Source organism: Anolis carolinensis, unplaced genomic scaffold (genome assembly GCF_035594765.1).
Source record: "Anolis carolinensis isolate JA03-04 unplaced genomic scaffold, rAnoCar3.1.pri scaffold_7, whole genome shotgun sequence".
NCBI lineage: Eukaryota > Metazoa > Chordata > Lepidosauria > Squamata > Dactyloidae > Anolis > Anolis carolinensis.
This window is the reverse complement of record NW_026943818.1, coordinates 32,641,895-32,656,857: the sequence shown is the minus strand read 5'-3', so window position 1 is coordinate 32,656,857 and position 14,963 is coordinate 32,641,895. Positions and strand designations below refer to the sequence as shown.

The 14,963-nt window shown below is 43.8% G+C and overlaps 1 protein-coding gene across 2 annotated transcripts; it reads right to left on the bottom strand.

The window, feature by feature from the left end:
• Window positions 1-1,568: 1,568 nt before the first annotated feature.
• Window positions 1,569-14,726, bottom strand: c2cd4c (C2 calcium dependent domain containing 4C). Of its 2 annotated transcripts, XM_062959578.1 has the most exons (4): window positions 14,547-14,726; window positions 3,593-5,818; window positions 3,253-3,414; window positions 1,569-2,453 (listed from the first exon to the last, which is right to left on the bottom strand). In XM_062959578.1, exon 2 carries the CDS (start codon window positions 5,775-5,777, stop codon window positions 4,506-4,508), a length of 1,272 nt encoding a protein of 423 aa, XP_062815648.1. In that variant the 5' UTR covers window positions 5,778-5,818; window positions 14,547-14,726; the 3' UTR covers window positions 1,569-2,453; window positions 3,253-3,414; window positions 3,593-4,505. The 2 variants fall into 2 exon arrangements, with proteins under 2 accessions (XP_062815648.1, XP_062815647.1); XM_062959577.1 differs by having other exon boundaries at window positions 3,253-5,818.
• Window positions 14,727-14,963: the final 237 nt, after the last annotated feature.

The window sequence follows — 14,963 nt, the reverse complement described above, 5'->3', positions numbered from 1 at the left end:
TCTGGGGTGTCTTCCGGGATTCTGTAAACAGAGTCTGGATGGCCATCTGTCGGGAGGGATCGATTTGTGTCTTCCTGCCTGGCAAGTGGGGTATGGACTGGGTGGACTCTGGGGTGTCTTCCGGGATTCTGTAAACAGAGTCTGGATGGCCATCTGTCGGGAGGGATCGATTTGTGTCTTCCTGCCTGGCAAGTGGGGTATGGACTGGGTGGACTCTGGGGTGTCTTCCGGGATTCTGTAAACAGAGTCTGGATGGCCATCTGTCGGGAGAGATCGATTTGTGTCTTCCTGCCTGGCAAGTGGGGTATGGACTGGGTGGACTCTGGGGTGTCTTCCGGGATTCTGTAAACAGAGTCTGGATGGTCATCTGTCGGGAGACCTTTGGACCAATCTTCTAGCGAGTGGTCAAGTCAGGTCATGCCAAGCCAGACATGATTCGGAGGAACGACACATATGTGCGGACGGAGCGTCTTCCCGAACTCGGATCCGCGAAAAGGACGCTTCCAGTCTCGTCAGGTCTCACTGAAACTTTCTGGCAGGAGGGCGGGGAGGTGGTTTAGCGGCCCAGCGCCCTTCAAACTCACCCTGAAGCATCGCCGGAGGGGAGATCGGGAGGATCAGAGGCGGCGTGACACTTGTCGTCTCGGAAAAACGAGCCTTTCGAAGCTGACTCAACCCCAAAAGCCTGGGCCTCCGCCGCGGAGCACAATACAAGTGTCAAAACAGGGGCAATTAAAAATCGCATCCCGCGGAGACCTGTCAAGCTGCCTTGACAACACCGCCGGCGGGGGGTTTGCGAGGCAGAACTGGAGTTTGTTTGTTTTCCTCGGCGAGCATCAAGAAGAGAAAGAAAAGAGTTGTCGGGTATCGCATGCCTTCGAAAATCATCGTAAATATCCGAATCGCATATCACAAATGTCCGATAAATATCCAAATCGTAAATGTCCAATAAATATCCGAATCGCACATCGTAAATTTCCGATAAATATCCAAATCGTAAATATCCGATAAATATCCAAATCGTAAATATCCGATAAATATCCGAATCGCTAATCGTAAATTTCGGATAAATATCCGAATCATTAATCGTAAATATCTGAGAAATATCCAAATCGCACATCGTAAATATTCGATAAATATTTGAATCGTAAATATCGGATAAATATCCAAATCGCACATCGTAAATGTTCGATAAATATCCAAATCGTAAATATCGGATAAATATCCGAATCGCGAATCGTAAATTTCGGATAAATATCCGAATCGCAAATTGTAAATATTCGATAAATATCCGAATTGTAAATATCGGATAAATATCCGAATCGCGAATCGTAAATTTCGGATGAATATCCGAATCATGAATCGTAAATATCCGATAAATATCCGAATCGTAAATATCGGATAAATATCTGAATTGCAAATCGTAAATTTCAGATAAATATCTGAATCGCAAATAGTAAATGTCCGATAAATATCCAAACCGTAAATATGGGATAAATATTCGAATCGCACATCGTAAATATCCGATAAATATCCGAATCGCATGAAGAAAATAGCCGAGGACAAAATATATTTTGGATATATTTTTTTAAAGAAATAGAAATGACGAATAAAAGAGAACCGCAGCCACAAGTATTACAGATCCCAGCGACCTCCTCGACTTATTTATAGGTCGAAACTCCGAGACGAGACGAATCCGTTGTCGCGTGAATATAATAGCGGCGGCATGCAGATACACTTGGGAAAATGAGATATTCGATCCCCATACTTTGGTACACGGATAGGAAAAAAAAATCGGAATTTCCATGCTTTTGTATCGAAACAACGGAGAGAAAGAAGGGAAACGTAAACAAAGCACGGGGCCGAGAATTCTGCAGACAATTGTCCGATTAACATAAGATCCAAATACAGCCGACGATAAATGAGTTAAGAAACGGGAAAAACTCATAGTCTGGACGGTTCGCTTGTTAACATTTCCAGAAAGAAGCATGCATATATGAGAACGGATAAATATATAGAACGGAAAGATATATAGATCGATAGATAACCCAAGCGTTATCTTTGGGTGCCATGGGATGGGGATTGTGGGAGTTGTAGTTTTCCAAGATTGGAATCACTCCGTTGCTGTGAGTTTTCTGGGCTGTCTGGCCGTGTTACAGAAAGCATTGCCTCTTGACACTGGTACGTGGCACGCATCACCTCGACAGCATTATCTTTCAAGATTTTAAACAATTCAGCTGGGATCCCATCGTCTCCTACTGCCTTGTTATTAGCAATGCTTCTTAAGGCCCATTTAACCTCACTTCTCGGGATGTTTGGTTCTAATTCACTCCCCACACTATCAAAGCTGTCCTCGATAGTATCCTTCCTACACAGATTTTAAACAATTCAACTGGGATCCCGTCGTCTCCTACTGCCTTGTTATTAGCAATGCTTCTTAAGGCCCATTTAACCTCACTTCTCGGGATGTTTGGTTCTAATTCACTCCCCACACTATCAAAGCTGTCCTCGATAGTATCCTTCCTACACAGATTTTAAACAATTCAACTGGGATCCCATCGTCTCCTACTGCCTTGTTATTAGCAATGTTTCTTAAGACCCATTTAACATCACTCCTCAGGATGCCTGGTTCTAATTCACTCCCCACACTATCAAAGCTGTCCTCGATAGTATCCTTCCTACACAGATTTTAAACAATTCAACTGGGATCCCGTCGTCTCCTACTGCCTTGTTATTAGCAATGTTTCTTAAGACCCATTTAACATCACTCCTCAGGATGCCTGGTTCTAATTCACTCCCCACACTATCAAAGCTGTCCTCGATAGTATCCTTCCTACACAGATTTTAAACAATTCAACTGGGATCCCGTCGTCTCCTGCTGCCTTGTTATTAGCAATGCTTCTTAAGGCCCATTCGACCTCACTTCTTGGGATGTCTGGTTCTAATTCACTCCCCACACTGTCAAAACTATCCTCAATATTATCCTTCCTACACAGATCAGATAAAGATTTTAAACAATTCAGCTGGGATCCTGTCGTCTCCTGCTGCCTTGTTATTAGCAATGCTTCTTAAGGCCCATTTAACCTCACTCCTCGGGATGCCTGTTCTAATTCACTCACCATTTCCACAAACCTTTATTTTTAGTATTGGTAGAGGAATGTATTGATTTGTCTCATGATCACTCATGCCATACAACTATCTCCCCCCTCCTACTGCCTTGTTATTAGCAATGCTTCTTAAGGCCCATTTAACCTCAGGATGCCTGGTTCTAATTCACTCACCACTTCCACAAACCTTTATTTTTAGTATTGGTAGAGGAATGTATTGATTTGTCTCATGATCACTCATGCCATTCAACTATCTCCCCCCTCCTACTGCCTTGTTATTAGCAATGCTTCTTAAGGCCCATTCAACCTCACTCCTCGGGATGCCTGGTTAAGTGGTTATAATTCACTCACCACTTCCACAAACCTTTATCTTTATTATTGGTAGAGGAATGTATTGATTTGTCTCATGATCACTCATGCCATACAACTACCTGCCCCCCTCCTACTGCCTTGTTATTAGCAATGCTTCTTAAGGCCCATTCAACCTCACTCCTCAGAATGCCTGGTTCTAATTCACTCACCACTTCCACAGGCCAGCCATAAAACCTCAATTACCCTCTGGTATGTGAGAACCTCTATAGAAATGGGCCAAAGAGAAGATTCTGGTATTCTGTACAATAAAACCCGTTGGAATCTACCCAGCGTGTGTCTTGGTGCTTTCTTCTGGCGGAAGACTGACCAACAGCACAACTGGGAGAAGAGAACCTAACAATCCATAAAACCTCAATTACCCTCTGGTATGTGAGAACCTCTATAGAAATGGGCCAAAGAGAAGATTCTGGTATTCTGTACAATAAAACCTGTTGGAATCTACCAGCGTGTGTCTTGGAGCTTTCTTCTGGCGGAAGACTGACCAACAGCACAACTGGGAGAAGAGAACCTAACAATCCATTAAACCTCAATTACCCTCTGGTATGTGAGAACCCCTATAGAAATGAGCCAAAGAGAAGATTCTGGTATTCTGTACAATAAAACCTGTTGGAATCTACCCAGCGTGTGTCTTGGTGCTTTCTTCTGGCAGAAGACTGACCCACAGCACAACTGGGAGAAGAGAACCTAACAATCCATTAAACCTCAATTACCCTCTGGTATGTGAGAGCCCCTATATAAACGGGCCAAAGAGAAGGTTCTGGTATTCTGTACAATAAAACCTGTTGGAATCTACCAGCGTGTGTCTTGGTGCTTTCTTCTGGTGGAAGACTGACCCACAGCACAACTGGGAGAAGAGAACCTAACACCCACCCTACATGCAACAACGGTGTCGGGGAAATGCCCGTTGACCGTGGTGGGTCAGGCAGTCGTGGAAACACCCAATGTACAAGGTACGGGAAAGCAACCACCCAAGGTGAGACGAACAGGGGCACGAGCGGCTCGACGAGAGTCATCCGGAGAGGCCGCCTATATAAACGGGAGCAAGGAGGTCAGCGGGAGCTCCTTCTCGCCCATGAGGGTGTCCCGCTTGAGGCTGCTGCCCTTGTTGACCACCTTGACTTTGAGGGACATCTTCTTGACGTTCCGGGCCCCCAAGCCATCGAAGAAGAAGTCCTCGTTGAAGACGGGGTTCCGGCTGTTCTTGATGATGGTGCTGCGCTGCTTCTGCACCTTGCCCGGGTTCAGGTAGAGCGCCACGCAGCAGTTGATGCTCCGCGCGTCGCAGTGCTTGTCGTAGAGGTCCTCGGCCGTGACCACGCGGACCCGCAGCCGGGCGCTGGAGGGGTTGTACTCGGCCGCCAGGCGCATGCTGCCGCCTTTGCTCAGGCTGATGGTGTGCTCCTTGTGGAGGTGCTCTTGGGGGTCCGCACCGCCCACCGCGCCCGTCGGCGGGGTGGCGCAACGCATGCGCCGCTGCGAGCTGGGACTCGTGTCGGCCGAGCTGTCGTCGGTGGAGAGCGAGCTGTTGCGGGCCACCGAGTGCTTCAGCTTGATGACTTTGGACTGGCTCTCCTGGCTGAAGATCTTGAGCAGCGAGACCGACCGCGAGAGCAGCGGCGAGCCGAACGGCGAGGACTCGGCCGAGGAGCAGGTGTCGCTCTCCCCACCGCTGAAGTAGCGGTAAGGGTTCATGAGGGACATGCTGATGTCCAGGGGGTTGAGGTGGGCGCTCTCGGCCGACGGCGCCGTCCGCCGCTGGGAGCCGGGCGAGGAGGCCTGCGACGGGCAGAGGCTGGTGTGCTCGCTGTGGAACAACGACTCCTTCCGCCGCGTGTGGGGGCTCTCCACGAGCGTGGCGAAGCCGTAGGACGTCTGGGCCTTGGGCACGTACGGCAGCGACATCGCCGTCTGGGACTGGGGGTCCGCGTTGGTGCTGAAGTCCTCCTCGGACAACCACTCGTCGGCGCTCTCGATCTGGATGATGTGCCGGCTGGCGGCCTTCAGGAGGTTCTTGCTCTCCGAGGCGGCCTTCGTCGGCAAGCGCGGGCTCCGTTGCGGCTTGCCGGCCGAGAGGTTCTGCTCGGAAGCCGAGGTTCCCATGGGCGACTTAACCTTTCCTTCCGCCCCCTCGGCTTCGGCGGGCACGGTCGGAAGCTTCGGCGGGATGAAGAAGTCCGGGATCTTATCCGGCGTCAGGACGTTGCTGTAGAGCGGGCCTTTGGACTGCTTGTCCGGCGAGTCGTTCCCCCGCGAGGCCCCGTTCTCCACCGAGCCGCGGATTTTCTCCAAGAGCCACATCTTTTCCGAGTTCCGCTTTCCCTCGTCGGGCTTTGAGGGACCTGGAACAGAAGAATAACAACGTGTTATTCGTAATAATAACAACGACAACTCATTCTACGAAGCGGGAACAAGCTCAGAGAATTTCTCCAAGAGCCACATCTTTTCCAAGTTCTGAGGGACCTGGACCAGAAGAATAAGATCGTGTTAATCGTAAAAATAACAACAACAACTCATTCTACGAAGCGGGAACAAGCTCAGAGAATTTCTCCAAGAGAAACATCTTTTCCGAGTTCCACTTTCCCTCGTTGGGCTTTGAGGGACCTGGAACAGAAGAATAACAACGTGTTATTCGTAATAATAACAACAACAACTCATTCTACGAAGCGGGAACAAGCTCAGAGAATTTCTCCAAGAGAAACATCTTTTCCAAGTTCTGAGGGACCTGGACCAGAAGAATAACATCGTGTTAATCGTAATAATAACAACAACAACTCATTCTATGAAGCGGGAACAAGCTCAGAGAATTTCTCCAAGAGCCACATCTTTTCCAAGTTCTGAGGGACCTGGACCAGAAGAATAAGATCGTGTTAATCGTAATAATAACAACAACAACTCATTCTACGAAGCGGGAACAAGCTCAGAGAATTTCTCCAAGAGAAACATCTTTTCCGAGTTCCACTTTCCCTCGTCGGGCTTTGAGGGGCCCGGAACAGGAGAATAACAACGTGTTAATCGTAATAATAACAACGACAACTGATTCTACGAAGTGGGAACAAGCTCAGAGAAGCTAACAAGTATGGAGAAGGTCCAAGGAAAAATAACAACGTGTTAATCGTAATAATAACAATGACAACTCATTCTACGAAGCGGGAACAAGCTCAGAGAATTTCTCCAGGAGAAACATCTTTTCCGAGTTCCACTTTCCCTCCTCGGGCTTTGAGGGACCTGGATCAGAAAAATAACACCGTGTTAATCGTAATAATAACGACACCTCATTCTACGAAGCGGGAACAAGCTCCGAGAATTTCTCCAAGAGAAACATGTTTTCTGAGTTCCACTTTCCCTCCTCGGGCTTTGAGGGACCTGGAACAGGAGAATAACAACGTGTTATTCGTAATAATAACAACGACAACTCATTCTACGAAGTGGGAACAAGCTCAGGGAATTTCTCCAGGAGAAACATCTTTTCCGAGTTCCACTTTTCCCTCGTCGGTTTTTGAGGGACCTGGAACAGGAGAGTAATATCGTGTTAATCGTAATAATAACAACGACAACTCATTCTACGAAGCGGGAACAAGCTCAGAGAATTTCTCCAAGAGAAACATCTTTTCCGAGTTCCGCTTTCCCTTCTCGGTTTTTGAGGGGCCTGGAACAGGAGAATAATATTGTATTAATCGTAATAATAACAACGACACCTCATTCTACGAAGTGGGAACAAGCTCAGAGAATTTCTCCAAGAGCCACAACTTTTTCGAGTTCTGAGGGACCTGGACCAGAAGAATAACAACGTGTTATTCGTAATAATAACGACACCTCATTCTACGGAGTGGGAACAAGCTCAGAGAATTTCTCCAAGAGCCACAACTTTTTCGAGTTCTGAGGGACCTGGACCAGAAGAATAGCAACGTGTTAATCGTAATAATAATAACGACACCTCATTCTACGGAGTGGGAACAAGCTCAGAGAATTTCTCCAAGAGCCACAACTTTTTCGAGTTCTGAGGGACCTGGACCAGAAGAATAACAACGTGTTAATCGTAATAATAACAACGACACCTCTTTCTACGAAGTGGGAACAAGCTCAGAGAATTTCTCCAAGAGCCACAACTTTTTCGAGTTCTGAGGGACCTGGACCAGAAGAATAACAACGTGTTAATCGTAATAATAACAACGACACCTCTTTCTACGAAGTGGGAACAAGCTCAGAGAATTTCTCCAAGAGCCACAACTTTTTCGAGTTCTGAGGGACCTGGACCAGAAGAATAACATCGTGTTAATCGTAATAATAATAACGACACCTCTTTCTACGGAGTGGGAACAAGCTCAGAGAATTTCTCCAAGAGCCACAACTTTTTCGAGTTCTGAGGGACCTGGACCAGAAGAATAACAACGTGTTAATCGTAATAATAATAACGACACCTCATTCTACGGAGTGGGAACAAGCTCAGAGAATTTCTCCAAGAGCCACAACTTTTTCGAGTTCTGAGGGACCTGGACCAGAAGAATAACATCGTGTTAATCGTAATAATAACAACGACACCTCATTCTACGAAGCGGGAACAAGCTCAGAGAAGCTAACAAGTATGGAGAAGGTCCAAGGAAAGGTTGATGTTCCTCAAGAATTGCAGGCCTTATGGCTTTAATATATTGAGGATTTTGGGCATTGACGGACGGCACGGCACAGACTCTCTCCACGGCACGGGGACTGGCAAAAGGGCGACGTTGTTCCCCCGAGATGTGCCCTGCTCCACCTCCACTTGCAGGCATTAAACTCTGCGCCGTGCCGAAGAGCCGGGATGCGCAGCGCCAGCCAGAAAGCTGTGCCCGGCGAGACCCCTGGGAAATAGACACAGCTCCGACGGATTGCTTTTAAGTCTCCCTTTTGCCTCTCATCATACGCTGTTGTTGTCCTTCGCAGCCAGGTAAATCAAGGCCAACCCAAAACACGTCTGGGAAACCCAGGGAAAGGCGAAGAGCGGGAAAAACAACAACAAGGGTTATGGGCCACGAAGCAGGGAGCAATGCCAGGCAAGGACAAAATAATAATATCTATTATTATTAGTATTATTATTATTATTATTATTACACAACAAAAGGGTTATGGGCCGCGAAACGGGGAGGAATGCCAGGCAAGGACAAAATAATAATATCTATTATTATTATTATTATTACACAACAACAAGGGTTATGGGCCCAGCAACAGGGAGGAATGCCAGGCAAGGACAAAATAATAATATCTATTATTATTATTATTATTATTATTATTACACAACAACAAGGGTTATGGGCCTCGAAACGGGGAGGAATGCCAGGCAAGGACAAAATAATAATATCTATTATTATTATTATTATTATTATTATTACACAACACAGGGGTTATGGGCCACGAAGCAGGGAGCAATGCCAGGCAAGGACAAAATAATAATATCTATTATTATTATTATTATTATTATTATTATTATTATTATTATTACACAACACAGGGGTTATGGGCCACGAAGCAGGGAGGAATGCCAGGCAAGGACAAAATAATAATATCTATTATTATTATTATTATTATTATTATTATTATTATTATTATTTCACAAGACAGGGGTTATGGGCCACGAAGCAGGGAGCAATGCCAAGCAAGGACAAAATAATAATATCTATTATTATTATTATTATTATTATTATTATTATTATTTCACAACACAGGGGTTATGGGCCACGCAACAGGGAGCAATGCCAGGCAAGGACAAAATAATAATATCTATTATTATTATTATTATTATTATTATTATTATTATTATTATTATTTCACAACAACAAGGGTTATGGGCCTTGAAACGGGGAGGAATGCCAGGCAAGGACAAAATAATAATATCTATTATTATTATTATTATTATTATTATTATTATTATTATTATTATTATACAACAACAAGGGTTATGGGCCCAGCAACAGGGAGCAATGCCAGGCAAGGACAAAATAATAATATCTATTATTATTATTATTACACAACAACAAGGGTTATGGGCCCAGCAACAGGGAGGAATGCCAGGCAAGGACAAAATAATAATATCTATTATTATTATTATTATTATTATTATTATTATTATTATTATTACACAACAAAAGGGTTATGGGCCGCGAAACGGGGAGGAATGCCAGGCAAGGACAAAATAATAATATCTATTATTATTATTATTATTACACAACAACACGGGTTATGGGCCTCGAAACGGGGAGGAATGCCAGGCACGGACAAAATAATAATGTCTATGATGATGATGATGATTATTATTATTATTATTATTACACAATTTATTTATTTCCAGTATTTATATTCTGCCATTCTTTCTCACCCCGAAGGGGACTCATGGCGGATCGCAATGCACATAGATATGGCAAACACTCCATGCCGTTTTAGACATACAAAATATATAGACAGACACAGAGGCAACTTGACATTTTTCCGGTTTTCGGCTTCATGAGGTTATGCCTGATTCCGGCCACAAGGGGAGCTGCTGTGACACCAAGTCCTTGATGGAGTACTTCCTCATTCTTCCTCACGCTGCTGGACATTTTTTATGGTGTTGTAAAGTAGTTAAATTAGCCTCCCTGCATAAAGCGGTTCCTAAATTTCCTACTCGACAGATGCAACTGTCTTTTGAGCTAGGCTATTTAATGGTCCGTCCAGGGACGGCTGAATCTATAAGTAAAAACACAACTGCGGGTGGTGCAAAATCTGCTAGGGGTGCCATTGTGGTGCCGAGGCCAAAATACTGTTTGCCTACACTTGAAAATTACCTAGGACCGGCTCTGTGTCCGTCCGTCCCTCCATCCATCTATCCTTGGGATATTTTCAAGCTCATAATCCGTGGACACGGATACTTTTGGTTCCCGCTTCACTGACTGGATTGAGATCCTTTCCGATGTTTACCTCGATCCTAAGAAGCTTGGACTAATCGGTATCATACGTTCGGTCTCAAGGATCTCAAGTTTGGAAAAACGTCCTAAGACAAGGCAATGCTAGTGTTAGATAGGCATCTTTTAAGTCTAATTTCTTATCTTTTTTCCAAAACGAGACTCGTTTGAACTATTCGGTCTCAAGGATCTCCAGTTTGGAATAACGTCCGGTGACAAGGCAATGCTAGTGTTAGATAGGCATCTTTTGAGTCTAATTTCTTATCTTTTTTCCAAAACGAGACTCGTTTGAACTATTCGGTCTCAAGGATCTCCAGTTTGGAATAATGTCCGGAGACAAGGCAATGCTAGTGTTAGATAGGCATCTTTTAAGTCTAATTTCTTATCTTTTTTTCCAAAACGAGACTCGTTTGAACTATTCGGTCTCAAGGATCTCCAGTTTGGAATAATGTCCGGAGACAAGGCAATGCTAGTGTTAGATAGGCATCTTTTAAGTCTAATTTCTTATCTTTTTTTCCAAAACGAGACTCGTTTGAACTATTCGGTCTCGAGGATCTCCAGTTTGGAATAATGTCCGGTGACAAGGCAATGCTAGTGTTAGATAGGCATCTTTTAAGTCTAATTTCTTATCTTTTTTCCAAAACGAGACTCGTTTGAACTATTCGGTCTCGAGGATCTCCAGTTTGGAATAATGTCCGGAGACAAGGCAATGCTAGTGTTAGATAGGCATCTTTTGAGTCTAATTTCTTATCTTTTTTCCAAAACGAGACTCGTTTGAACTATTCGGTCTCAAGGATCTCCAGTTTGGAATAATGTCCGGAGACAAGGCAATGCTAGTGTTAGATAGGCAACTTTTGAGTCTAATTTCTTATCTTTTTTCCCAAAACGAGACTCGTTTGAACTATTCGGTCTCGAGGATCTCCAGTTTGGAAAAACGTCCGGAGACAAGGCAATGCTAGTGTTAGATAGGCATCTTTTAAGTCTAATTTCTTATCTTTTTTCCAAAATGAGACTCGTTTGAACTAATCGGTATCATACGTTCGGTCTCGAGGATCTCCAGTTTGGAAAAACGTCCAGAGACAAGTTAATGCTAGTATTAGATAGGCATCTTTTAAGTCTAATTTCCTATCTTTTTTCCAAAACGAGACTCGTTTGAACTAATCGGTATCATACATTTGGTCTCGAGGATCTCCCGTTTGGAAAAAACGTCCGAAGACAAGGTAATGCTAGTGTTAGATAGTAGGCATGTCCAATCGATGAAAAAAATGTTTCAATTCTCGTTTCTAAAGTAGGGGGCGCTGGCGCTTCGATATAGAAAGTCTTTCCGATTTTTTCACCCAAAAATTTCGGATATTTCCGAAAATTCGTAATGATTCTAAATGTTTCTAAAATGGCGGACACGCATGCGCAATCACTACACTTATATGGCACGTTAGCCCCCACCTTTGCGTCCATCGTGGAAGCTTCTGATTGGCCGGGGAGCGGCAGCCATGTTAGACTGCGCTAAGCTCCCATTCAAGGTAGGTTGCAGAAACAAAAAAAAATTTAAAAAATATTTTAAAAAATATATTTAAAAATTTTTTTGGGGGGGGGGGAATTAACGAAACATTAAGAGACAATTAGAGAATGGTCCAACAATGGTTCGAATTACATTGCTGGTTGCGCTGTGAGACAATGTCTCGGAATGCGTATCAAAAAGCGAGAACAATCCAAAATAATTCCGATATACGATTCAAAACGATTTTTTGGACATGTCTATTAGCTAGGCATCTTTTAAGTCTAATTTCTTATCTTTTTTCCAAGACGAGACTCCTCGCGCTCTGAGCTCTTTGACAAAAACATCTTTTCAGGCAGGCTCTGTATCCGAGCTCTGCTCTCCGAAAGTGGCGCATAGGAAAATCCCAAGATAGATGGAAGGAAAACGGCTTTTCTCGAACGACGACAGCCGAGGTTTGCAAACCACGTCCCTGGACTTATTCTTGTTTGCTTTTTCACGCGAAAAAATATAATAAAGAGACCGTAAACAAAAGGGGGAAGCTGGTAGGAAAGCGAGAAACGGTAAACCCGCAAAACAAAGTCTCGAGGATTCGTTCGGCAAAGAACACCTCTGGCCGTTTCCCGAATGCTTGTCAAATATTTGGACAGACGCTCAAACAAAGGCACGTGTGCACACAACACACCCTTCGTTGTCGCCGGTTTTTTTTACTCTTTCAGCCCTCTCGGGGTCAGGCGAAACAATCCCGAGAAGGCCACCCAAACTTCCCGACGGTCAGAGATGGGTGGCCATCTGTCAGGAGGGATCGGATGGGGTCTTTTCCAACTCTGATTCCACAGCATGAACCTGTTCGTGTCGACGAGGTTGGGTGGCCATCTGTCGGGAGGGGTCGGGATCTTAGAGTCGGGGGAGAAACTCAATCCGATCCCTCCCGACAGATGGCCATCCACCCATAGATACGATTGAGAGAGATGAGATAAGAATCTTAGAGTCAAGGGAGGACACAATCCGATCCCTCCCGACAGATGGCCATCCACCCATAGATACAATTGAGAGAGATAGAAGATATGTATATATTAAAGTCTTAGAGTCAGGAGAGAAAGAAAGACACAATTCGATCCCTCCCGACAAATGGCCATCCACCCAATCCGATCCCTCCCGACAGATGGCCGTCCAGCCGTAGATACGATTGAGAGAGAAAGAAGACTATTATGTACAGTCAGGGGAGACCTCAGGGAAAGACACAATCCGATCCCTCCCGACAGATGGCCATCCAGCCGTAGATACAATTGAGAGAGATAGAAGATATGTATATATTAGAGTTTTGGAATCAGGAGAAAAAGGAAAGACACAATCCGATCCCTCCCGACAGATGACCATCCACCCGTCAATACGATTGTGAAGAGAATCTTAGAGTCAAGGGAGGACACAATCCGATCCCTCCCGAGAGATGTCCACCCAGCCGGGATAGAAATGAATAAATAATAATAATAATAATAATAATAATAATAATAATAATAATAATAGTTTGCTGTGTCATAATAAAATATAACAATAATAATAATAATAATAATAATAATAATAATAATAATAATAATAATAATAATAATAATAATAATGTGATAGATAATCTCACCCATGGGAGAAAAGCAGGATATAAATGAATAATAATAATAATAATAATAATAATAATAATAATAATAATATCTTAGGGTTGGGGGGAGGCGCACGATCCGATCCCTCCCGAGAGATGTCCACGCAGCCCGGATATTATAATAATAATAATAATAATAATAATAATAATAATAATAATAATAATAATTATAGAATGATAGGGTTGGAGGGGAGGCAAACGATCCGATCCCTCCCGAGAGATGTTCATGCTGCTAATAATAATAATAATAATAATAATAATAATAATAATAATAATACATCACACAGTCCTAGACACTTGGGAAGTGTTCGACTTGTGATTTTGTGATACGGAATCCAGCATATCTATCTTGTTTGCTGTGTAATAATAATAATAATAATAATAATAATAATAATAATAATAATAATAATAGAATCTTATGGTCGGGAGGGGAGGAACACGATCCGATCCCTCCCCAGAGATGTCCACCAACCTGGATATAATAATAATAATAATAATAATAATAATAATAATAATAATAATAATAATAGAATCTTAGGGTAGAAATGAATACATAATAATAATAATCTATATATACAAAAGAGTAGTGGTGTTCATTCCTCCCGCTAAACAACAAAAGTATAATAATAATAATAATAATAATAATAATAATAATAGAATCTTAGGGTAGAAATGAATACATAATAATAATAATCTATATATACAAAAGAGTAGTGGTGTTCATTCCTCCCGCTAAACAACAAAAGTATAATAATAATAATAATAATAATAATAATAATAATAATAATAATAGAATCTTAGGGTCAGGAGGGGAGGAACACAATCCGATCCCTCCCCAGAGATGTCCACGCAGCCGAGATAGAAATGAATAAATAATAATTATAATAATCTATATATACAAAAGAGTATATATAGTATCTAATAGTATCTTAGAGTCAGGGGGAGGCACACGATCCGATCCCTCCCGGCAGATGGCCATCCGGTGGGACCCAGGCGAGAGGCCAGCCTACCTGGATGCTCTTCCTTCGCCTCGGCGATGCCTGCTCGTCTGCCTCCCTTCCCCGGCTTTTATAGCTGCGCTTCGGCCGGGGGGAAGAAAAGCTCCTCATTCACAGGAGCCTCCCAATTAGGTGCGCTGCGCTGCAAGCCTGGGCCGTAATGCGCCGAAGAGCAGCGCACTGTCACTTTGGCCTCCGGCTCGCCTGCCTTTTGTTGTCGCTTGCCGTTCCCGTCCGAATGCCACGTGCAACAAGGCGTCCTTTAGATCTAAAATCCTGGAACGATTTCGTGTGCTTCTTCCCTTCTTTGTTGGTTTGTGTCTCAAAGGCTCCGTCGTGGCTCGACGGGTCCGAACCAGACTCGGTCCACAAGGTCCGTCGCCGTCTAACTTAAAACAACAGACGTGTTTCGGGTGGAAAAACTACTTT

Excerpts from the sequence above, each read along its gene's own strand:
- c2cd4c (XM_062959577.1), bottom strand. The coding sequence starts at position 5,777 with ATGTGGCTCTTGGAGAAAATCCGCGGCTCGGTGGAGAACGGGGCCTCG.